This window comes from Macrotis lagotis, chromosome 8, assembly GCF_037893015.1.
Source record: "Macrotis lagotis isolate mMagLag1 chromosome 8, bilby.v1.9.chrom.fasta, whole genome shotgun sequence".
NCBI classification, from domain to species: Eukaryota; Metazoa; Chordata; class Mammalia; order Peramelemorphia; family Peramelidae; genus Macrotis; species Macrotis lagotis.
In genome coordinates this window covers 13,312,632-13,338,624 of record NC_133665.1, presented here as the reverse complement: position 1 = coordinate 13,338,624, position 25,993 = coordinate 13,312,632, and the positions used below count along the sequence as shown (strand labels likewise).

The following is a 25,993-nucleotide window of genomic DNA, read 5'->3' as shown; positions in this document are numbered from 1 at the left end:
GCCTCCGGGAGGCAGCCCCAGGGTGCTGGGAGCCGTGGCTCACAGCAGTTGGGAGAGTCTCCTGAGCTGTACCCCGGGGAGCACTGGGCACAAAGTGGGAGAACAGTGGGGAACCTCTGCCAGAGCGAGCATGTGGAGCCCAGCCCTCAGGGCACACAGCCAGCAGCCTGGTCTTTCAGCAGCCCAGATCCAGAAACAGAAGCAGGCGGAGCTGGTAAGCAGGAGCCTCCAGGGCATGAGCCCATTGAGCTGAGGGAAGGGAGTGAAGAGAGACTGCAGAGCTCTGTCCTCTGCCTCTGGAACAGGACTCTGGGTCTCTGACTACATTCAGATCCTGATAGCAGTCTAGGCCCCCCCATAGAACAGCAGGACCCCCCCCCCCCACCTCAGCCCTGTGGCGGGGGGGCACATATGGTCATTCACAGACCAGGAGGAGGACAGTGCCTCACACACTGAGACCCTTGTGGGAGTGTCCCAAAAGCTCAGGAAGCACCCCAAAACCAGGCTCAGGCTGGGAAAATGAGCAAGCAGAGAAACAAGAGGAAGACCATTGAGAAATATTTTGCATATGAGCCCAAAAAGGATCAAAATACTCAGTCTGAAGATGAGGAAGCACAAGCTCCTGCATCTAAAGACTCCAAGAAAAACAGAAATTGGGTTCAGGCTATGACAGAGCTCAAAAAAGACTTTGAAAATCAAATGAGGGAGTTGGAAGAAAAACTGGGAAAAGAAAGGAGAGAGATGCAGGAAAAACATGAAAATGAAGTCAGCAGCTTAGTCAAGGAAATCCAAAAAAATACTGAAGAAAATAGCATGCTAAAAACCAGCTTAGGTCAAATGGATAAAATAGTTCAAAAAGTTATTGAGGAGAAGAATGCCTTAAAAAAGCAAAATTGGCCAGATGGAAAAAGAGATAAGAAAACTCTCTGAGGAGAACAAATCCTTCAGACAAAGAATAGAATTCAGGGAGATTGATGAATTTACCAGAAATCAGGAATCAGTACTTCAAAACCAAAAAAAATGAAAAATTAGAACAAAATGTGAAATATCTCATTGAAAAAACAAATGATATGGAAAACAGACTTAGGAAAGATAATTTAAAAATTATTGGAATCCTTGAAGGTCATGATCAGGAAAAGAGCCTTGACATCATTTTCAAAGAATTACTACAGGAAAATTGCCCAGATATTCTAGAAGCAGAGGGTAAAATAGAAATGGAGAGAATCCACCAATCCCCCCCCCCCCGAGAAAGAGATCCCCAAAAACCAACCCCTAGGAATATTACAGCCAAATTCCAGAACTCCCAAGTCAAAGAGAAAATATTACAAGCAGCCAGAAGAACACAGTTCAAATATTGTGGAGCTGCAGTCAGGATCACACAGGACTTAGCAGCAACTACATTGGAAGCTCGTAGGGCTTGGAATATAATATACCGGAAGGCAAAAGAGCTTAGAATGCAGCCAAGAATGAACTACCCAGCAAGGCTGAATGTCCTCTTCCAGGGAAAAAGATGGACTTTCAATGAACCAGGGGAATTTCAAATGTTCCTTTTGGAATGGCCAGAGCTGAACAGGTTTGATCTTCAAATACAGGACTCAGGTGAAGCATGGAGATTGGAAGAGAGGGGGAAAATATGAGGGACTTAATGATGATGAACTGCATGTATTCCTGCATAGAAAAATGACACCGATAATACTCATATGAACCTTCTCAGTTAATAGAGAAGGTAGAGGGAACTTTTATAGTTGCAGCACAGGAGAAAGCTGAATTCGAAGATAAGATATGGTGTAAAAATGGAGTCAATAGGAAAAAAGGGAAATGTAATGGGAGAAAGAAAAAGGAGAGGGGGGTAGTCCAAGCTATTTCACATAATAAGATTCTTTTTTTATTACAATGAGCTATTGCAATGATATGGAAGGGGGGAGACAAGGGGGAATGAAGGAACCTTTGCTCTCATCAGAGGTGGCTAGGAGAGGAAACAGCATATATACTCAATGGGGTATAGGTATCTGGAGTAAGAAGGATGGGGGAGCAGGGGGAAGGGGTGGGAATGTGAATAAAGGAGGAGAGGATGGGCCATGGGGGGGGGAGAGTGGTCAGATATACACACATTTTCTTTTTTACTTTTTTCAAGGGGCTGGGATTGGAAGGCCTGTCCAGGACCATAGGGCCATGTGGATTCTAGGACTAAGGGGTGGTATAGTGGCTCAGGGCCTCTTGGCCCCAGGACCAGGGATCTGTCTGCTGCGCCACTCAGTGACCCTACAGCAGAGTCAGAGTGAAAGGAGAGAGAAAATATAGTACATGGTAGTGGAGAAATAAGAAAGGAGGGAGTTGCGATCAGCAATGGCAACGTTGGAAAAATATGGAAGTAACTTTTGCGATGGACTTACCATAAAGAATGTGATCCACCCACGACAGAGTTGTTGGTGTTGGAACAAAGACTGAAGCACATTTATTATTATTATTATTCTTTGGGGGAGGGTGCAGGGCAAATGGGGCTGGGTGGCCTGCCTGGGGCCACACAGTAGGGTGATCTTTGGGTGTCTGAGGCTGGATTTGGACCTGGGTGTTCCCGGCTCAAGGGCCAATGCTCTGTCTGCCACCCAGCCACCCCTACTATTATTACTATTTTATTTTATTTTGGGTCTTTTTTTTCCTTCTTTTTGGTTTTTGCAGGGCAGTGGGGATCAGGTGGCTTGCATGTCACACGGCTGGGTGATTGTTGGGTCTACAGGGCTGGATGTGGGCTCGGGTGCTCATGGCTCCAGGGCTGGTGCTTCGTTCATTGCGCCACCTGGCCATACCTACAATTATTATTATTTTTTTAATTTTAATTTTTTTTCTCTCCCCTTTACTTTATCGCCCAAGCAAGTCTATATTCATGGGGGGAGGGCTATTTTGTTTATTCTTAAACAAGAATATTTTACTAATGTATAAAAAACATTTGTACAAAATGAGAATTAAAAAAAATAAAAATAAATAAAAATAAAGTTACATCAAAATCAACATATATCCATACCTTCAGCGTAGGTATACTCCCTCTAATAGAGTTACAATTATCAAGAGTTATGAAAATCTTTCTCCCATGTATAGATGTAACCAGTTTAGTCTTAATGTAATAGCAGCCTTATTCTTTTCCTGTTTACTTCTTTATGTATCTTGAGTCTACTGCTTAAAAATCAAATTTACTGTTCAGTCCTGGTTTTTTCATTACCAGTTTGAAAGTCACTGATTTTGTTAAATGTCTATCTTTTTTCACTGCTAGAATTGTTCAATTTTGTTGATTAGTTGATTCTTCGTTGTAATCCAAGTCCCTTTACCCTCTGGAATAACTTATTTCCAGGTCCTTAGATCCTTTAATGTTGATGCTGCCAAGTACTGCATAATCCTGACTATGACTCCTTGGTAGTTCTGCCATCATCTTTTGAGATGGTGTTTTGCCCATCCTTATTGCTTTTTTTCTGGTCACCTGTAAAATTTTCTCCTTGATCATATAATACTGGAAATTGAAGACAATATTCCTTGGTATTTTCACTTTGGGATCCTTTTAGGAGGTGATCAATGGATTCTTTCAATGATGATTTTGTCCTCTGGTTCAAGTTTCTCTTGATTTTTTTTTTTGCAGGGCAAATGGGGTTAAGTGGCTTGCCCAAGGCCACACAGCTAGGTAATTAAGTGTCTGAGGCCGGATTTGAACTCAGGTACTCCTGATTCCAGGGCCACTGCGCCACCTAGCCGCCCTGATGATTTCTTGAAAGATGTTGTTTAGGCTCTTTTTTTTGATCATGGCCTTCAGATATTCCAATAATTCTTAAATTATCTCTCCTGGATCTATTTTCCAGGTCAGTTGTTTTTCCAATAAGGTATTTTAATTTTCTTCTATTTTTTTATTTTTAAAAAAATTTTGCTTAACTAATTCTTGATTTCTCATGAAGTCATTAGCCTCCATTCGTCACAGGCTATTCTTGAAGAAATCATTTTCTTCGGTTAACTTTTATATCTCCTTTTCCATTCAAATCATTTTATTTTTAAAGAGCTATTATCTTTTTCCATTTGTTTTTTTAGTTGCCCAATTGCATTTCTATAGGATGTTTTGTTTTGTGAATTTTTGTGCTTTCTTTTGCAAGATATTAAATTTCTTTTGCATTTCTTTTCCCAGTTTTTCTACTTGGTTTTTAAAATCCTTTTTGAACTCTTCCAAGAAGTCTTTTTGGGCTAGAGACTAATTCATATTCTCCTCTGCAGCTTCACATTGAGTGCCTTTTCTGCCATCATCTTTTGAGATGATGTTTTGCCCATCCTTATCTGCAAGGTAACTTTCTTTAGATTCTTTCTCTGACCTTTCTTACTCATTTTGAATTTTGTTACTAGGCACTATACCAAGATTGAGTTGGGGGGAGGCCTACTCACAGACCATCAGAGTGAGAACCCTAGAGACCTGTTCACTGGCTTGGGGCCATCCTCACTGGGAACTCCATGGGGTTGCTCACTGGGCTGACTAAATTAGGAATGTCAATGTCTTCATCTCTGAATCCTCAGCATTGAGACCACCTGCTGCTCCAGCTCCCTAGGTGTCTGTCTTGGGAACACCAGTCATTTGTTCACTGGACCATGTTGGGAATGGTGGGAATACCTAGTGCTTAATCTCTAGCCTCTCCATGCTGGAACCACCAAGCAGTTTGCTTACTAGGTTAGGTCTTCTGGGTTGGAAATGCTAGTGGCTTGCCATCTGGACTGGGCTCATTTTCAATTGAAGTTTTTTTTAATAATTGACCATTTTCTTCATTTGTAAAAAACACGATGGTTTAGGCTTTAAACAAGTCTTTCTGTCCTGAAGCATTTGTTGTGAAGGCTTGGGACAATGAAATTATTTTTCAAAAAGAAAAAATAAAACACAATGGTTACAATGATACAAATGGAAAGAACCATAACAAAACTGAAAAAGAAATTTTGCAATATTATTACAAGTTTGACCTCAGAGAGATATGAGAGGATACCTTTCTTTTAATTTTTTTTTTTTTGCAGCAGGGAGGAGGGGGAAGGGGATTCTATGGTATGGAACATTGTATATAATTTCATATTCTTTTGATGAATTGATGAGTTTTAATGAATTTTTTCCCTTTTCAAAATTTATGTTGTAAGTGTTGATGTTCTAAGGGGCTGGGAGGGGTTAAGAGTGGAAGCAGAGGAAAAAATCTAGGCAATGTAAAAATAAAACATCAATTTTAAAAATATTTTAAAAAACAACAAAAATGCATGAGTATCAGTAATGTTTTTAACTATTTTCCAACAAATCTATAGTCTAAATTTCCAGCTGTCATAAACAATATTAAATAAAGTATCTACATTTAAATGATGATAATTCAGGGACAAATTCAGCAATCCTGGATTATTAAACAATGTTTTCCTATCTACTCATTAAAGCTAGTAAGTGTTTTGGATTATTTTCCTAGGCATCCACTGGCCACCTTTTTCCACCTATTTTTCCGAGTGAGTGCTATCATTACCTACTTGTTCTGTGACTGGTTCAGCAAAAGCTTTGTTGCCTGTTTTGTCACTATTCTCCTTCTCCTGTCCTTTGACTTTTGGTCTGTCAAGGTAAGACAATTCTTGCACCAGTAATGGATTTGTTTCCAATAATTTTATTATCTTTATCTGCTGATTGTGACTTTTTCATTTGCATATTTAAAAAATACAATTTGGACAAAGCTATGGCTTTAGGATGGAAACTAAACCTGAGATTTCAGTGATAGAAGGAATATTGGGGATGAGGAAACTCCTACCAAGGTGGGATAGTGCCTATGCAGTTTTTTAGTCTCAAGAGAGCTGCCCAGGGTACAAAGATTAAGTGACTTGCCCCAGGACTCATGGATAGTATATGTTAGAACCTAGAATCTGGTCTAGGTCTAGCCCTCTATAGATTGTACAAAACTATTACTTTGGTTTAAAATTGCTATTAAATGGGGAGGCTAGGTGGTGTAGTGGATAAAGCACCGGCCTTGGAGTCAGGAGTACCTGGGTTCAAATCGGTCTCAGACACTTAATAATTACCTAGCTGTGTGGCCCTGGGCAAGCCACTTAACCCTATTTGCCTTGCAAAAAAACCTAAAAAAAATTGCTGTTAAATATTTAAGCATATGTAAAGTGTTACCTAAAGCTGATGAAAGTTACAGCATTTACTAATTTACTCATGGCAACAAATAAAAGTATCCTATTTATGAACCTTAGCTAGGATGGCAGATCTGTTATCCACTAGATTCTGGATGATTCTGTGTCCTATTTTGGAAGTTGGTCCTGAAATAGACATTGAGACTATCAGTTTTTTAAAATTTATAATCAGATGTCACTAAAACTAATTTTAAGGAAATAGCATGTTTTAACCTCCCTTTCCTTCCTGTCTCCATAATAATTATTAATGAGTTACATTTTAATTGCCATTAAAGGGAGTAACTCTTTTTCTGTGGTATGCTTATAATAACATAAGTAATAAGTTAAAAGAAAAGTGCATCTTATAGTTAATTTGTCCATTTTTATTAGAATGTGACAGGAAGACTCATGGTTGGCTTACGCTGGTGGAACCAGATAGATGAAGATGGAAAAAGTCATTGGATTTTTGAAGCCAAAAAGGTATTAAGAACTGAGTTAAGGAGAAACTAAAAATTGTTAAATTTTTATATTGGTTTGTTTCAGGATTTGTACCTGTCTTGATTCCTGCCCTGCACAAGATGTAAACCTACTGCCTCTTTCCTGGTACATGCATATTGTGAATAGTACAAGTAAAGTCAATATAAACCACAACATATCACATTTTAACTTGAACCACATTATCTTAACAGGTCTCTTTAAATAATTCAACTGGAACAGAAGCTGAAGCTAGAATTTTCTGGCTTGGTCTAATTATCTGTCCACTGATCTGGACTGTATTCTTCTTTAGCACCTTATTCTCCCTGAAGCTCAAGTGGCTGGTAAGTCATTAAACATCTTCACTCAAAATTTTACTGTCTTAAATCTCAGTCATAGGAGTTATAGGGCTTTAAATACCATTTTAAAGCTGTATCCTGTTTCCATTATTATGAGTGCATTAAGACAGAGTATTTAAGTTATATTTAAAGATGAGCCTATTTACTGCCAAGATTTGGTTTATCCAATGCTGAAACAAAATATTAACAGTATAATGAAACTACATTCCAGTCTTCTGAAAAACTGAATCAAGATAGATTAATGTCAGATCAAGGTAAGTGAAAGGAAAAAAAATACTTGAGGTTTCTTTTTTTTAAAATAAAAATAATTTTTTTTTCCTGATCAGGCACTTGTGATTGCTGGAATTTCCCTCCAAACTGCTAATCTATATGGATACATCCACTGTAAAATAGGAGGACAAAAAAGTATCACTAAAGTTACATCGAGGTTTCTATCCCAGACGATATTTCAGAGAGTAAGTTGAAGATAGTTATAGTATCTTGAGTTTGTGCCAAAAGCCCCTGAAGTACGTCAAAGAAAAGAGACACTTAAATATATCTACATGCCACAACACAAGATTTTAATAGTTTGCATTTAAACCAAGCTAACATTGTTAGTTTTAGAAGATTTAAATTCTTTTAAAAAGGAAAGATGAAACCCAAAGCTTTCCATTTAATAAGATAAGTATCTTCTGGTAAATATATTTAGATATAAGTTGATTTTAAAGAAAAAATTAGTTATGAAATACCTTCATTTATATTTCCAAACTGTGATGTGTCTTATGGTGAAATCTAATGAACATAACAGTCCTGTGGATTAGTAATCTTTCTTAAATAATAAAGTAGGTTAAGTTACTAAATGTCTTATATGTTTAAATTATTTCTATACATACATGGTAACAAAACATCAACATATTTTTTATTTTACAGGAGTGTCAAGATGAATTTCAAAAGCCTGGTCTAGAAAGAATGGAAATACACAAACATTAAATGAGAATCCAAGGTACTTCAGAATATGGTTTTAACACTAAACTAGCATTTGTGATCCACAATGTAATTTGGCTCCATTTATCTTTTCAACCTTCTGATCTTAGGATTACATTTTGGATCAAGCTATGCATATTTCTTGACTTAGGTCTCATCTAATCCACAAACAACCACTCCACTGAAGATTTTTTTTGGCTGCTTCCATTGTAGGCCTTCATGTGAATTTATAACTCTTAAATAAATAAGTCCACCTGATTTGCACTTTTTTGACTTCTTATTAATATAATGGAAAAATATTGAACTAAGATGACTTTGGTACAAATCTGAACTAAACTACTATTTATTATTATATCATGGAGAAAGGCTTCTTAGTGTTATGAGGATCAAATGAGAACATATATAAAAGCACTTTGTAAACATCAATACAAATAAATGCAAAGTCTTGTTATTGTCCAAACTATAAAATATATTACCTGAGATCTCAGTTGTCTATATCTTCTTCAGTTCCTGGCACATAGAAGGAGCTCAAGAGTTTACTGATTATGTAATTAACTATTTGTTGTTGTTTGTTAATTAAAACATTGTTGGTAGTATCAGTCAAGAGCTGACAATGTATATGAATGATTACCCCCCTTTCCCTTTTCCCCAATAAATTTTGGTCTTACTCAATCTAGGTACAATCTGGGTAGAAGGGAGTTTCCATAGCATCATAATATCAGATTCTTAAAGGATATTGATTATATCCATTTAAATTTGCTTTCCTTATAAACTTTTTTTTGAAAGAGCTGAGAAATTAGATGAAAGGCTCCCTAAATGCTGATTCTGTTGCTCATCAGAAAGAATTTAAATGACTATTTTGTGTATCTGCTTGAAATAAGTCTCAGAAGTCAGGTTTTAGAGGAGGAAAAATGTTTATTCTTTAAATGGCATATCTGTAAATACAGTGCCTTACATTATATTAACTTATATCCTAATAAAAAGTATATCAAAATTAGATCATTAAAGTGTCCTTAAAAAGTGATTTCAAAACCCAGTCAGGTTTTTGAATTTCTAACTCTTATCCCTGCAATTGATTAGACTTTTTTATTATACATAGTATTGGTCCATTTCTCAGATTGCTTGTGGCTATGACTAGAGTCCATAAAAATTCACGTTTCAGCAGCTACTAATGAGCTTTTCTTCTTTTGAACTATGTAAGCCACAAAAGTCTTTAATTCCTAGAGAGAGAAAAATTCATCTAAGCATTATTATGACATGGAATCTGCTACTACTGATTTCCTATAATTTACTTTCTTTGCCACATTTACCATACTTTATTGAAGTATCTCAATAAACTACAAGGAAATAACTGTACTAAAAGCTTTATTTTACAGCTACCTCTATCTCTCTACAAAAGATCTTTACATATAAATGATCATAACTACATGGCTAGAGGATTTACATGAATATGCTCTAAGTTCTAGGATACTGTGGGTAAAACAATCATTTATAGATATCAGATAAGACAGAACTGTGATCCACAAATACCTTTAATGAGATAATTATTAACATGTTTTAAACACTTACTTTGGATTATATTTCTGTATGCTAAAGTAGCTGGTGAATCAGGCACTTCAATCAAAAATGATTGTCCATTATCACAACTTTTACCTTGGAAAAAAAAATCAAATTGAAGCTTATGAATAGAACATACTTATGTTCTCTTGATTCTGGTGATTTTATAATACTCTTACTTTAAGATAAAGGTTTGCTTTGAGAATATTTATTCCCTCAAACCTATCCTAACTTAGATAGTTAAGAGTATAACTGAGTAATCTGATCCATTCTAAGAAAGACCACTCACCTATCTGTGGATCCAAAGGCACTTTACCCAGGAGGGGGACTTTTAAATCTTGGCACATTACTTCTGCGCCCCCTGTAGTTGGAGGAAATATTTGCGATTCATTCTGTAAAGAAAACATAAAAAGATTTGGTTTTAAAAGCACAATTATAAATAGGTCACATCATCTCATTGAAATAGCCTTTACAGACATTTAATGTGCTAAATTAAAGCAGTCTACTCATGAATTGCAAAATAAAGAATTTTATGGACCTATTTTTTGAAATTACAGAAGCCTGAGACAGCCCAATGAAGAGCTTTATCATAAAATTATTTCTTCAATTATGAAAGATCTTTTAAAAATAATTAACATATAACATTATATATTACACAAACATATTCTCTCTCAAAAAAAATACATGTTCTTACCTTACATTTGGGACATATGTAGCCACTCATGTTTTCAACTACACCAATTATTGGCAATTTCACTTTATGACAAAAATTGATTTCTTTTCGAACATCTTGTAGCGATACTTCCTATCAAAGGAATACAATCAGTTTTTCAGAAATAAAGTAATAGTTCCACAAAAGAGAATAGCTAGGATATCAATCAGTTTATTATCACCACCAGAATTTATAGGTTTTATTTGCTTGGTGTATTAAAAAAAATCTCAAAAGATACATTAAGTGCTATTCATTAAATAGCTACAAGTTTCATGGAAGACTGCTAAAATAGAAAAAAATTCTGGGAAAGCATGACATCATATTCTAACTTTTCTGGCCTATTTTAGGTTGTTGGGTTGAAATTTTCTGTCTACCTACATTTCTAAAGAATAATAGAACTGTTTGGAATAGATATAATTTAAAAAGAATGATTCTGGAAATAATCAAAATGTAAATTTGAAAACAGGGTATTAGTCAAGTTCTGTGAGGATTAAATTCTCTAAGACTAAATGTTTCTATTTTGTAATTAATCAAAAGATCAAAGGAAAGCAATACGTTTATCTTCATTTTATATGCTTTCCCACTTAATCTATACATACACATAAATGACTGTTCTTGAGTTATTGTCCTATTATATTTCATAATGAGAAAACCCTTCACAACCTTATTAGGTATGCCATAAATTTGAAATTTGTTTTCAGAAGAATCAATATGTCTTTAAAATTAGCTAAACTGATTAATTTTTATGAACTTCTTTAAAAGTTATGATTTATCAGTGATGGTAGAGTCATGGTACCAAATCAATAACATGACTGAAATTGCTCAAAATTCTTTCCTTTTCTAAGAATACAAGAAAAACAAGGAAATTATACATATTATTAGACTGGCTATAAACCTGTCCTTGGGTTCAAAGATATGGGAAGGCCTAAGAATGACAAGACCAAAATTACTAATTGAATGAACTTGATACTTTCTTCTTAGTTTCACACTGAAAATCTGCAGACAACCTATTCCTTTAGTTTTCTTCAAGACAAAAATTTTTTTTCCTGTCAGTGCTTTCTTGATGACTCTTCCAGTAATTAGCTTTTTAAAAAATCTTTATCTACTCTTTTTTTTCCATCTCTTACCTTGGTTCATATAAAACAGTTCTTATTTTACTGGAAACAATAGACCTATTCCTCTATTTGCCTATGCTGGTCAATTTCTGGATTGTTATAAAATTAGCATCTACAAAACCCACATTTTCATAAAAAGTCCAGATGCTTTTGGGTTTGTCTTCATAAAGAAATTTAAGAATTATAATATAATATCATCTTGTTAGGTCTGTTCAGTACTTAATAATTAAATCCTGTTAGGTGAGAGAATACTGTTTTACTCAATTCTGTCCTGCTAGGAATACTATCACAGTCAAATTCTAACATGCAACTTTATCTCCTGACAAAAAGCTAGATATAAAATGCATTCCTCAAACATAAAATCTTGCTAATTCAGTAGGAGAAATGAACCAATAAATCCCATATTTTTGTAGAGACCAGAGAAAAATTTCAAATTATGGTAAATTCAATTAACTATTTCTTTCAATTAAATACAATATTAAAAGGTTTTTTCACAATTAATGATCAAAGTGATTACTGTGAAGTTTTTTCATCCCAAACAACTTTCTTAAGGGACAGGCTTTTATGGGTCTACATTCAAGATATGTTTCTTATTGCAGGACTCCTGTCTTATATTTCTTAGCATCTTTTGTGGTGAACAAAATAATAATCCTAACAACAATCAATGAGCAACTACATAGTATGGTATAGTGGTTAAAGTACTGGCCCTGCAATTAGGAGGACCTGAGTTCAAATCCAATCTCAGACACTTACTAGCTGTACTGCTCTGGGCAAGTCACCTAACCTTGTTTGCCTCAGTTTACTCTTCTATTAAAAAAAAAAAACTGGAGAAGAAAATACAAAAAATTCTAGCATCTTTCCAAGAAAACCCCAAATGGGGTCACATGGAGTGAAAAATTACTGAAAAAAATGACTAGACCAAAAAAAAAGCACTCATTAACATCTTACAAAATAATCTTTCCAGGCTTCGGGGGGATAAATTCATACTAGAATACTAGAAGTATTTATAAACTAATTTTTGAAAAATGCAAAAATGCACCAGAAACTAGGAATTCGGGCTGTTAACAAGTCTTAATGAGTCTGAGAAAGCAGAAACTTCAGCAAAGTAGAATTTTATAAAATAGAGTAATATAAAGTTACAATGTGTTTATAACACAAGTCAACAAAAAAGGGTTACAAAATAAAAAAGTGTTTAGCTTAACAGAGGAAAAAGTCATGTAATGATTTTTTCCATTACAACTTTTTAGATACAAATAACATGTATGAAGAAAACTGGGCTCTGTTCCTAAAGAACTCACAATTCAAAAATCATTAAGTTAGATGATCATATATCTTTCATATTTCAGGTATCCAAATAGAAAACAGGATCTTAAATTTGGAGCTAGAAGGAACTTTAGAGGTCATCAAATCCAGACTCTCATTTTATAACTAAGAAAACTAAGACCCAAACAAATCAAGGGACTTGCCCAAAGACATAAATTGGAAAAGCTAGGATTTGCATTTACATCCTTTGACTCCAAACCAAGGGTCACACAGTCATACACACCAAGGCCAGATTTGAACTCAGGAAGATGAGTCTGGTCCTCTATCACTGTATCACCTAGCTGTCCAAATCTATAGTTACAGTATCTATAATCTCTGTAGGAGAGCCAAGTAAAGCAGGTGTTATAGAAATAAATATGTAAAAAAATAAATCAAACATGATTTTTTTTATGGGAAAACTCTAATGGAGAAGGTGGTGCTTCAGTTGAATTTTGAAGAAACTCTGGAGAGAGCATTCTAGATGTGAAGAAATGTTAATTAAAAAGTATGGTGATGGACAAAAAAGTACATTGTAGGAAAAATAGTAAAAAGACCAGACATCATGAAGGTCAGTAGTAGATAAGCAAATAATAAAGGCTGGAAAGGTAAGTTGGTGTGGGTTGTGAAAAAGATTTAAATGTCAGAGTATATAATTCATCCTAAAGGTAATAGAAAGCCAAAATAATTTGCTGAGTTAGGTGGCTGATTTGTTTAAACCTTCACTCTAGGAAAATAATTTTTGGGAGGATGGATTGGAAAGGAGAGAGATGAGGCATGTCTGAATTAGATTCATTTGTAGATAAATGCTTACATATATGCAGGATATTGCTGATTTCTTCCTGTCATTGTCATTCAAAAATAATTTTAAGGGCAGAATAAATAAATATAGGCTTCTCCTTATTCTAGTTTTTCTTCCTCTCAGTTCTCACTGTAATTGACTGGAATCCTGTTCTGCCAGATGGTTCATACTCTCAGTGTAACATGGCTCAGCTTAAGCCAATCATTACCTTTCCCTCAAGTGCAGTCTTGGAGGTTCTTACAAGGAATCAAGCTACAGCCATTCAGAGAATGGTTACTTCTGCCACACTTTAACAAATATCTGAAAAACAACTTTGTTTTTTCAGTATGACAATGCTAGACAATGATCGTGGGATGTGCTTAAAAATGACTTGAACTTAATTTATGACTAAGAGGATCCTTATGTATCCTCACCAGATTCCTTAAAAGTTTTTCTTCTAGTGCCCAAACAAATTTGGTGATGCTCTGAATTCAATAGTACACTATTAAAATTTATGTTGGAAATGGCTGCTTTTTAAGATTACATGCATTTACATCCTTTGACTTCAAACCCAACATTCTTTGCACTGCTTCACAGCAATGCTTAATGTTAGTGCATAGTTTTTAGAAAATAAAAATGGCATTAGTCTCACCTGAGGAGTAGTAATTATTACTGCTCCATCTATGTGGGCTGCACTGAGATACTGGACTATGGAGAGATGTTCATCAGAAGTGCCAGGTGGGGTATCTACAATGAGGTAGTCAATCTCTCCCCAATCCACATCACGAAGAAACTGCTTGATCATGCCTTAGGAATGAGAGAAAAGAAAAGGTAAAGCTTTTCTCATCTTTATGGCTTCTATTACAAAAAAAAAGGTTATGGCATTGATTTATATTCTATGTAAACAACATTTGTTCATTTATTACAATGGACTCCCACTAAATAAAGATAATGTCAGATTACACAGTCTATATTCCTACCTCTAAATCTAAAATATGCCCCTTGAACCATGACACAAATACCAGTCATGCCTGTTTTAAGGAGCAAAATTCTTACAAATCATATGAAAGATTACTAAAACAAAAACTAGTGCTCATCAGTTCTTTATATTTAAGCTAAACTAAATGCAATGACACAGCAAAGCAAATAGGCACTCAGATAATTACAACTGAGTTTAATAAGATATGTACATCAATTGAAAGCAAAAGTATGCATTCTGAAATAAGCCAAAATGATTAAAGACTTAGATGCAAACCATTTTTTTTTGGTCCCCGCCAGATGACAGCATCATCAGGACTGCCAAGCAAGAAGCCTACTGACATCACACCAAGATTCTCTTCAACATACTACAAAGGGAACAGGCAAAAAGAAATAATCACAGGATAAATGTCTTACAAAAAAACCATCAAAACACTGTAGATATAGATTTATCCTACACTCTAGTGACCCCTTCAGTGATCCCACCATTCTTCAAGTATTCAGTTTCATGGAAGATAGCCTTAATCTCTCTCCTGACTACAGTGTCCTACATCTTAATTGATTAATTGATTTCTGGATATATCATACAATGGCAAGCATGAATCTGAAGTCAAAGAACTTTACTAAATCCTGACTCTGCTGCCTATTACAAGTAAATCCATTCTAGGCCTTGTTTCCTTCATCTGAATACAAGGGGATTGGACTAGATGACCTCCTTAGTTATAAATCTGTGATCTTATGATCTCCTCCCTGGACTCTGTCAGCACCTTAAATTTCATCTATAACAGACTAAACTAATTATCAATCCCACTAAACCCACCACTCCTCCAATCTTCCTCCTTTCTGTTGAAGTTTCATGCTCTTTTAGTCTGGAACCACAAAACCTTCTACCTGGCTTTTTTCCAATCTTGAAACCCTAAGTCTGTTAACTTCCTTAGTTGAGGTCTTCATGACATCTTGCCTAGATTACTGCAAAAGCTTGTTTCTATGCAGTCCATCCTCAACACTCCTGCCAAAAGAATTTTCCTTTAAGTGCACACATTGCTGACTGGGGCCCTCCCCCCTACTCAAGTGGTAGGTATTCTATTCCCTCTGGATTAGTTTTTCAAGCCCTTCATTACATGGCTCCATCCTATTTTTCCAGCCTCAGTGAACACTGTAACCCCGCTGGCATACTCTGTCACACTGTAGATTGTCCCCTTTGCCCTATGGTCAAGCCTTACCACTGGTGATATCCAGAACCTGCACTTCCCTCCTCACTTCTCCTTCATAGAACACCTCTATTCTTTTAAGATACAACTTAAGTACCACTCTTTACAAAGCCTTTCCTGACCACTCCCCACTTCAGTGCTCTGCCTCCCAGATTCCCATAGGCTTAACTACTTTGTATTATTTTGTATATATCTATGGATGTACTTGTTATCCTCTATTACAACATAAGTTTGTTTTGTTGGGTTTTTTTAACAAGGCAGCAGGGCTAAGTGACTTGCAGCTAGTGTGTCTGAGACTAGATTTGAACTCAGGTCCTCCTGACTCCAGGGTTAGTGCTCTATCCACTGTGTCACCTGGCTGCCCATTCTATTACAATTTAAGCTTCTTGCATCTAGGGATTGTTTCATGGATTTATGCTCCCAGCAGAATGTCAAGTATATATTTGGAGCTTAATAAAATGCTGTTATTGATTTTCCTACTGCATCCTCCCCTTAACACTCAGATTTACATGATGCTGAAGTAAACCTCAAATCTTTCCTTCACCACAACAACCAATCAGTTGCTAAGTCCTACTGCTCTCCCTTCTGCAGAATCATTCATGTTTGCCATGCTCTATAAACTAACTAGCTACTACAGTAACTCAGGCCCTTATCTTAACCTCTTCCTTTGATTTCTTAATTGGTCTCACTATCACCAGTCTCATTCATCTTTCACATTTGTCAAAGCAATATTCCTAAGGCATATAAATCCCGTATTTAAAAAACTTCAGTGGTTCCCTTCAATATCTAAGATAAAAGATGATCACTCTAGCCTAGTCTTTAAAGTTTTCCCAATCAGGGTCTAATCTACCTCTTCAGTCCTACTTCACATTATTCCTTAACATTCCAGCCATATTCTACCCCATAAATCTAGTTTATTGGAGGACATATTTTCCCCAAAGTAATGAGAAGCCACATATTCTATTCTGGCATCTGGCTGTGCCATGTGTTTAGATGATAGCAGAACAGTAAGAATTAGAAAGGATAGCTCCTGCTTCCCAACATCTACACAAAACTTCCTTCCCTTATACCTAGGAACATACTCTCTTCTCTGCCTTTCAGACTTTCTTCTTTCATGACTCACTTCAAGGGTTACCTTCTCTCTGAAAACCTTCCTTATTCTTTCCCCTTCAAGTGATCACTGATCTCTCCCTTCATAAATATTCCTATAGATTTCTGATCTTTGCTTCATTCTTTTCACACCCGGTCTATAATATATGTACCTACACAGTGGCTAGTTAGGCCTAGAATCAGGAAGACTTAAGTTCAAATTCATTCTCAGAGACTTCCTCGATGTGTGACCTTATCAACTAACCTTTGCTTCAAATTCTTCAACTGTAAAATTTACTTACCTTGCAGGGTTATCATAAGGAGCAAATGAGAATATTTGTTTTTTTTTAATTTCTTAGAACAATGCTAGACATGTTGTAGGTGCTATATAAATACTTATTTCCTTCCCTTATCTCTCCCAATAGAATGTTAATTTTTTAAAGGGAATTATTAATTTTTCATCATTAATGATAGCAATAACATTTAAATAAAGCTTTAAAGTTCATAAAATGCTCAACATACATTAGCTCAAGTAATAATGCTTCACTATTTTTTGAAATGAATTCTAATGTGGGTTATTCTGTTGCCACTAAAATAGAACTGGTTAAAAATAAATGAACAGCTCAGTTCTGAAAATAAGCAAATATGTTGTCAAGTAAGCAAATATGTATTAGCCATTTCTATTATACGTATACATAAAATATAAAGTATTATGTATGTGTGTATATGTATGTATAGCTCCCTATAAATGCAACATGACATACTATCATAAAAACAAAGTAAGTTTAGGTGAAAACTTACCACTGGAGACCATCCAGAACCACTCTGATGAACCTGAATACATATGATAATTAAACATCATTTGTAAAATAGAACTCAAAAGCTTACAAAAAGATGAATGTTGATATCATTACATGTAATTAAAAAAATAAAAATGTATAAATTTCTATAGATTATTAGCATCCTTTTCCCCCAATATCAATGTTACCATGGCACTCAGCCAACCTCCTCACTGAAACCATTAATTCCAGGCACTGTGCTAGGTGCTACAGATATAAAGACAAACAAAAACCGAATCCCTTCTCTCAAGGAGCTTATGTTCCATGGGGAAACAGCATGAACACATATAGAGACATATAATGCATACAAAATAAATAAAAGGAAAAGTTAAGGTCATTTGAGGTGAAGGGGAGACAGAAGTAGCCAAATGAGTTCAGAAAAAGCTTCATGGAGGGGACACGAGCTGAACTCAGAAGAAAGCTAAGGATTCTAAGAGAAAATGATATTTGTCTTTCAATCTCAAAGAATACCTTAACATCCGAGAAATGATGTCATGATAAGCAGATAAGAACTGGATTTGAGTGGGGTATGGGGGTGGGTGGGAGGGACTGTGTTGTTACCAGCCTCACTTTCTCATCCAGAGTCATCTGGATCCAGTGGCCAGATATGAATCAGGAAGACTGGACATGGTCCTGGAGGCAAGGCAATCAATATGCCCAAAGTCATAGAGCTAGTAAGTATCAAGAGTCTGAGACTATATTTGAACTCCTAACCTCCTGACTCCAAGGCCAGTGCTCTACCCACAACCTAGCTGCCTCTAAGAAAGGATTAAGGGAAGAGGAAAAACTTTGTGTTTAGTAATAGAGGAAGGGGAAAGGTCCTCTATTATATAGGCCTAAACCCAAGGAGTTTTTTTAAATGAATGGCCTAAAAACTGTTTTCGTATAAATTAGTGGTTTTAGTGAGAAGGTAGTTTGAATCCAACCTTAGACACTTGACTCTTACTAGCTGTGTATACTTGGGCAAGTCACTTAAACCAGATTACCTCACAATCAGGGCTATCTCCAGTTGTCCTGATTCATATCTGGCCACTGGATCCAGATGGCTCTGGAGGAAAAAGTGAGGCTGGTGACTTAGCACAGCACCCCTTCACACAAATCCAATTCATGTGCTTGTCATGGTATTACCTCCCTGATGCCATGGTCTTCTTTGGAAATGAAAGACAAGCATTATTATCATTATTATTATTTTTATGTAAATAATGAGAGAATAATTGGATCTTTTCAATTGAATCCTCAACTTGGTGGTAAATTTTAGTTTTATATATAAAAGACGTTACAATAGAGAAACCAAAAGGGAGAGATTGGAGAAACAACATAAAGGATTGTGGATTGTGGCAAGAATAAAGCTCTTAAGGAGCAAGATGGGAGCACTATAAAAGAAAAGAGTAACAACTTTCATATTTCATCACTTATGATGAAATAATTTTAAAAATAAAAGACTACTAAATTATCAATTTAAGCACAATTAAACTTTTAGACAGATTGGCAGTCATTAGGACTTAAAAACATTAATTCCATTTCTTAATAGTTGCCTCTATGCTGTCACTAAATGGCAAAACTTATGGTTTGAATGGAGAGAGCAATCTTTTCATAGGTCGGGACTGTGGACAGTCAAACTTTGTTTACCTCTGGCTATGTAATCACAAATTTCTGAGTTTCTACTCTGAACAAAAATATTATCCCTTGAGTTATTATTTTTACTTCATAAAAACAAATTTAATGTGGATAATTCTTTAGAATAATTTAAGGAAGCTAAATAGGAAAACTGATGATTCCTCTTTTAAAAACTACTCAATCTCTTCAAGCTTCTTAATATTTATTCTCTTAAATGCAGTGTCAAAACTACCCCTATGGCATCCTTCCTCAGTTTGTATCAAAATCTCTGGCAGTTTACCAGAGGTTCTGATTTCTGGTTCTGAGTGACTTTATATTATCTCTTCTTTATTTCTTGCTGATAAGAAGGGAGACATCAATCAGTTTCTCACTGATTTTTCCCATGTTACATATAGCTTGAGTTCTATTCAAAGTTCTTTAAGCTATCACTAGGACATATAAGCATCTCATTTACAGTCAAGTCTCTTGAAAATCTTATTCCAGCTTCCCTAATCAAAGCTGTAAGTTCCAAATCACTTCTATATTTCTTATATTTTCTCTTTAGGAATCACTTCTGTACACTCTAAAATAGCTTTTTAGGATTTATTTTATGAGACTTCACTAAATTTACCATAGTTGACTCTTTTAGAATATACTTCAGCTGCAGGAAGAATTTTTTTAAAGAGAAAGTTAATGTCAAAGACAACAAATGATGGGAAGTCAATTTTAAAGTAACTAGGGAAAGACAGGCATCCCAACACATTGTTGGAAATAATGTGACTTGATCTCACCTTTCTGGAAAATAATTCAGAATTTACTAATAAAGGGAGCAAAATGAATATTGCCAAGCATCCCAAAGAGGTCAAATACAGAAAGGTATCATGTACCAAATTATTTATTGAAGGACTTTTTAATTAGCAAAGAACCAAAGATAAAATGAATGCCCAACTGGAGAGTGGTTAGCAAACTGTTTATAGATATGAACATTATGGACTATCACAATGCTGTAAGAAATAGAAATGTGAATTCAGAGAAGCATAGGAAGACTTGTGTGAACTGATGAAAAGTAAAGGAAGCAGAACTAAGAAAATAATGGCTTACTACAGTATAAATGGAAAGGACAACAAACCCTAAACTGAATGCTGTATAATTTTGATGATTAAGCTTTTCTCTGAAGACAAGAAAATAGAACTCCTTTCCTCTTTTATAGAAGTCAGAAACTCTTGAGTGTAGAACATCATACATCATGCCAGATTTGATTTAGTTCAAGAGATTTTTTCCCCTTTGCTTTTATTTTTTGTTACAATGTATAACTCTGAATAGAAAAGAAATATATTTAGAAATATAGGTGAAATCAAAAACCCTAAGATTTAAATGTTATAAAAGACAAATGAATAAATTATTTAGCAAAATTTGCCAGATTTAATACATTAATTCACATAAAGGTGTACATTAAATTACATAAATCCATAGTTCTAGTGTTTCAGAATACACTGTAGCATGTGACTTGGAAGAACATTCATAATTGTCTAAAAGAAGTCATACCTGTTCTCCCTCTAGTCCCATCATTTTGGGAATTGATGGTCCACAAATATCAATATCCAGCAAAGCAACCTAGAAATGATGGAGGAGTCACATTATTTACATAATAAGACATACAAACATTCTATGTAAAGTGAATGAGGGCAGAGGAGGAAGAATCATGAAAGGAAATAGCTAACAACCAATTTGGGATAATCTTCTAACTACATTCACCTTCTACAACTAGATAAGCAAAAAAGAAATATTAAATATGAAGAAACAAAGCTCACAATGTGCCTTACTGACATCAAAAACTATTTTGGACCTTAGTCTAGTCCTAAAATGATCTTAGACTGAATCCAGCTATTCTGACTCCTTTAAAATGTACTTGAATGAATGTAGACTGAACCTTGAAGTTGTCTAATAGGTAATAACCAGAGCCTGTTCCAGGGTTCATATCTAAAACTAAACTTCAATAAGAAGGCCTTTTGCAAAAACTTTTCAGAGTGAATTAGATATAATCTCAGAAGGTTTCCTAATACTAGGTAGCATTCTTTCCTCAAAGATAAAAGTTAAATAAAAAAAAAAACCTGTAAACCTTTGTAAAGGCAGTAAATAGTCATTCCTGAAAATTGTTTCCATTCTAACATGTAAGTCTTCCTTATAACTTTATTCTTGATCTTATTTTTTAAAATTTATTTATTTTGAAATTTACAATTTTCCCCCTAATCCTGCTTCCCCACTCCCACTCCTCCACAGAAGGCAGTCTGTTAATCTTTACATTGTTTCCATGGTGTACATTGATCTAAGTTGAATGTGATGAGACAGAAATCATATCCTTAAGGGGGGAAAAATAAAGTAAAAGAGATAGCAAAATTACATAATAATATGCTTTTTTTTAAATTTAAGGTAATACTTTGTTCAAACTCCACAATTTTTTCTCTGGATACAAATGATATTAAGGTTGATCAGTACCCCCATGTTGCTGTTAGGGTGTACAATGTTCTTCTAGTTCTAATCATCTCATTCAGCAACTTGATCTTATTTTTAATTCAATGTTAGCTTCTTGATCTTTTCCATTCCTCTTATAAAATATATCACATATTGTTTACAGTTTGTACAATATTCATAAAATAGATCACTTTTCTAACTCTAGTTCCCTCTGTTGGTTCACCAAAACACAAGACTATGGGGGCGGCTAGGTGGCGTAGTGGATAAAGCACCAGCCCTGGAGTCAGGAGTACCTGGGTTCAAATCCGGTCTCAGACACTTAATAATTACCTAGCTGTGTGACCTTGGGCAAGCCACTTAACCCCATTTGCCTTGCAAAAACCTAAAAAAAAAAAACCCAACCAAACAAAAAAAAAACACAAGACTACAATGGACCAGATAATTGCCTTTGTCATCTCAAAGATCATAGATTTAAATCTATAAGACAACTTAATAGTCATCTAGCCAAATATATATGTATATGCATTTATATGAATGAATGAATTGAGCACTTATGCTGTGCTGAATCCTGAGGATATAAACTGAAAACAGTTGGCTTTCAAGAAGCTCATGTTCTTGATCTGTGTGTGTGTGTGTGTGTGTGTGTGTGTGTGTATGTATAAGTTTATACATATGTACAGCTTCACATGATTATTTTACACATATGAAACTCAAATGACCCAACTTTCCCATCAAAAAATCAGGATATAGATTTCTAACTCACATATGCCCCATTGTTATTTAAACATCTGAGAGGTAATGTGATTCAATGTTCTATAATTATCATTTAAGTGCTAAAAGCATTATAAGATTTATGAAACCTTATTTTTGCATTCAACTACAACTTAAAAATTGGTTTGCCTGCTTTCCTACTATTTTATAGATGTCTAAGGGTACTAAAAATAATACTTTCACTATCTACTCACCTCAGGTTGTTGTAAGAAAGCAATCTGTAAACATTAAAGCACTATAGAAATTTAAGTTATTATTTCTATTAATATGGCAGCAATGAGAAACTGACAGGTTATAATAAGTTGGTTTTGAATAGGGGCCCTCCAAAAAAAACAGTGTGCTTGCTATAAATGACTAACTTAACTCAACTGAGAAAGGCTCATCCCTAAAAGGTTGATTATCTAGTGATTACTTTTTACAGACACAGTAACCAATAAAGACCACAATACTCCATCACAATCTGTTCAGAAGAGGGAATACCTATTCACAATATAGGTATAGATGAGATGCTAAGTGATACAAGACTGAAATATAAGGGGTATTCATAAAAAAGAGATCACTGGATTTGCTAAGTCTAATAAGCTGAATTTCTCTCTACACATAATGTCCCTTGGTTTCAGAGAAAAGATGTTCAATCTGTGGTTGAAAGGTTCTGTGCTAAACTATCTGGCTGTTGATGGATGGAATCTGGCATTTCAATGAATGCCTCTAAAAAGTGACTTACCTAAATAAGGTACAAAGACTGTCACTAAACTTGTAGATATAAACTTGTATATTAGGCAACTCTGTACAAGACTACTTATATAAATAAAATTCACTCTGCTTGCTTGTTATGGATAGGGGATTAGGTATTCTTTTCTTAAACCTAAAAAACAAACCACAATGAATTTACCCCAAAATTCCAGAAGCTTAATTCACCAAACTTATAGGTTGGTGAAACAATAAATTTAGTATTTTGTGAAATGATTTAAAATAAGCCAGAGTACATCAAAAATAACATCAACAGAATGTAATACTGCAAATAAGTAAAGGGAATCAGCATCTATTTTTATTACAAAAGTTCAAAGTTTCTTGAGCAGAACCAAAAGAACACTGTATATATTGATAGCAACACTGTGAGATGATCAACTACAATAGATGCAGCTCCTCTCAGCAGTTCAGTGATCAAGGGCAATCCTGAAAGATCTGATATGAACAATGCTATCCACATCCTGAGGGGGGAAAAAACTTTGGAATGTGAATGCAGAGCAAAGCAAACCCATATTCACTTTAAAACTTCTTTTATATTTTCTCTTTCTCATGGATTTTTTTACCTCCTCTTAGTTCTAATTTCTTTTTCACAACATGACTAATATGGAAAAATGCTGAACACAATTGTACATATATTGTTCCCAGTCATGGGGAAGGGGAAAGGAAAGGTGGTAGAAAAATGTAGAACTCATAAAACTGCAAATGGATGAATGTTAAAAACTACCTTTGCATGTAACCAGAGAAACGAAATAAAATAATAAAGGGGAAAAAAAGTTCAAAGCTTCCAATCAAGAACTTAAGTAAGCATCAGTGTGGATCTTTCCAAGTTTTTAAATGCTCCCTACCTGTTGATTTTCATCTTCTGCTAGGCCATGAGCAAGATGAGCACTGAAAGTACTTTTGCCAACACCACCCTTCCCGGATAAGACCAAGATTTTGTGTTTCACAGTTCTCATTTTTTCTTTGATTTCCCCTATTGCTGTAGAAAACAACATTTCAGATAAGGTATAGCTTAGAAACAAGGGTGCCCTCCCAGCCATCAGGCCCCTAAAAGTGGCAGCTTCCCAGGTTCACCACCTTACTCCAGGCCCTGGTCTCACCAGCAGGGTCTAGTCTTCACTGTCTCTTTCAAGTCTCAGCCATCAAGGATACAATAAATGTCTATTACTCCGCTAGTGGTAAGAGTATAAGAAATGTTTCATTCATTCATTCACTATTAAGCGCGGAGGATACAAAGAGTCAAAAAGTACCCACCTCCAGAGGAGGCACCATATCATGGGGGGATGGAGGGGAGATGTGCAGTGTGAGAGACTGGGGAGGCACAGAGAAAAAAAGAGAGTGGAGGGAGAGAAGAGAGAGAAGGCGAGAAGGAGAGAAAGAAAGGGAGAGACACAGAGAGAGAGAAAGAGAAAAAGAAGAGAGGAGAGAGAGAGAGAGGGAGAGAGGGAGAGACAGAGAAAGAGAAAAAGGAAAAAGAAGAGAGGAGGGAGAGGGAGGGAGGGAGAGAGAGAGAGAAAGAAAGGGAGAGAAAGAAAGAGAAAAAGAGGGTAGAGAAAGGGAGAGAGAGAAAGAGAAAAAAGAAGAGAGGAGGGAGAGAGAGAGGAGGGAGAGACAGAGAGAGAGAAAGAAAAAGAGAGGAGAGAGAAGGAGGGAGGGAGGGAGAGAGAGAGAGAGAGAGGGAGAGAGAGAGAGAGAAAGAGAAAAAGAAGAGAGGAAAGAGAGGGAGGGAGGGGGAGGGAGAGAGAGGGAGAGGGAGAGAGAGAGAAAGAGAGAGAGAGAGAGAGAGAGAGAGAGAGAGAGAGAGATAGAGGGGAGAGAGAGAGAGAAGGAGAGAAAGAAAGGGAGAGACAGAGAGAGAGAAAGAGAAAAAGAAGAGAGGAGAGAGAGGGAGGGAGAGAGAGAGAGAAGAGGGGAGAGAGAGAGAAGGAGAGAAAGAAAGGGAGAGACAGAGAGAGAGAGAAAGAGAAAAAGGAAAAAGAGAGGAGGGAGAGGGAGGGAGGGAGGGAGAGAGAGAGAGAGAAGAGGGGAGAGAGAGAAGGAGAGAAAGAAAGGGAGAGACTGAGAGAGAAAGAGAAAAAGAAGAGGAGAGAGGGAGGAAGGGAGGAAGAGAGAGAGAGAGAGAGAGAGAGAGAGAAAGAGAGAGAGAGAGAGAGAGAGAGAGAGAAGAGGGGAGAGAGAGAGAGAGAGAAGAGGGGGAGAGAGAGAGAGAGAGAAGAGGGGGGGAGAGAGAGAGAGAAGAGGGGGGGGGAGAGAGAGAGAGAGAGAGAGAAGAGGGGGGGAGAGAGAGAGAGAAGAGGGGGAGAGAGAGAGAGAGAGAAGAGGGGGGGAGAGAGAGAGAGAGGCAAGAGGGGGAGAGAGAGAGAGAGAGAGAGAGAGAGAGGGGGGGAGAGAGAGAGAATGGTGCGTGTGTGGGGGAGGGGTGCGCGCGCAGACTGGGGCCCCTCTACTGAAGTTCTAAAGCCTGCCCGGGTCCCCACGTGCCTCTCGGGCGCCCCCTCTTTTCCTCCTCGACTCCCTCCTTTTCCCCGACCCTCCTCTCGGGGACCCCTCCCCCGCCCCCGCCCCCGCGCAGTCCTCACCCGGGTCGGCGGCGGCGCCAGCCCCGGAGGCGCACAGGCGCTGGTTCGGGCATCCCTGACACGAGGCCCCGCTGCCCGCCTGGGCACTGCCGGCTCCGGGGCAGTCTGGGGGGACAGAACCACTGTTAAGGCCCTCCCGGCCCTCGCCACGCGACGCCCCCTCCCGGCCCGGCTTCCCCTCCCGGGCTCACCCTGCGGAGCCTCTTCCATGCCGACTGCTTGGCGGCCGCCGGAAGCAGCCGCGGCTGCGCTTCCGGTCGGCGGCGCCACATTCGAGCCGACGCGAGCCGGAGAAGGC

At 36.6% G+C, this 25,993-nt stretch overlaps 2 protein-coding genes across 4 annotated transcripts in view; one reads left to right on the top strand and one right to left on the bottom strand.

The window, feature by feature from the left end:
• The window catches only part of TVP23A (trans-golgi network vesicle protein 23 homolog A), a 22,003-nt gene extending 13,799 nt beyond the window's left edge, over positions 1 to 8,204 (top strand). Inside the window, exons 3-8 of one of the 3 annotated variants that reach the window (XM_074196393.1) lie at positions 5,457 to 5,601; positions 6,541 to 6,630; positions 6,840 to 6,968; positions 7,310 to 7,438; positions 7,893 to 7,965; positions 8,057 to 8,204. In XM_074196393.1, coding sequence (XP_074052494.1) covers positions 5,457 to 5,601; positions 6,541 to 6,630; positions 6,840 to 6,968; positions 7,310 to 7,438; positions 7,893 to 7,952 — 553 coding nt within the window. In that variant the 3' untranslated portion in view covers positions 7,953 to 7,965; positions 8,057 to 8,204. Of the gene's footprint in view, positions 1 to 4,248; positions 4,316 to 5,456; positions 5,602 to 6,540; positions 6,631 to 6,839; positions 6,969 to 7,309; positions 7,439 to 7,892 lie in introns of all 3 variants that reach the window. The other 2 variants (XM_074196394.1, XM_074196391.1) reach the window with 2 other exon arrangements.
• NUBP1 (NUBP iron-sulfur cluster assembly factor 1, cytosolic) lies at positions 7,634 to 25,993 on the bottom strand. The gene is made up of 11 exons (XM_074196390.1): positions 25,887 to 25,993; positions 25,696 to 25,800; positions 23,962 to 24,095; positions 20,669 to 20,737; positions 17,490 to 17,522; positions 14,666 to 14,756; positions 14,063 to 14,217; positions 10,198 to 10,308; positions 9,793 to 9,895; positions 9,516 to 9,599; positions 7,634 to 9,166 (listed from the first exon to the last, which is right to left on the bottom strand). The coding sequence occupies exons 1-11, from the start codon at positions 25,903 to 25,905 to the stop codon at positions 9,105 to 9,107; spliced, it is 966 nt and encodes a 321-aa protein (XP_074052491.1). The 5' UTR covers positions 25,906 to 25,993; the 3' UTR covers positions 7,634 to 9,104.

Bases quoted from the DNA above. Each gene is read 5' to 3' on its own strand.
- NUBP1 (XM_074196390.1), bottom strand. The intron at 20,738-23,961 runs GTAGGGAGCATT...CATCATTTCTAG, and splicing joins CAGAAGATGAAAATCAACAG to GTTGCTTTGCTGGATATTGA. The intron at 9,167-9,515 runs GTAAGTGTTTAA...TTCTCTCTCTAG, and splicing joins ATACAGAAATATAATCCAAA to GAATTAAAGACTTTTGTGGC.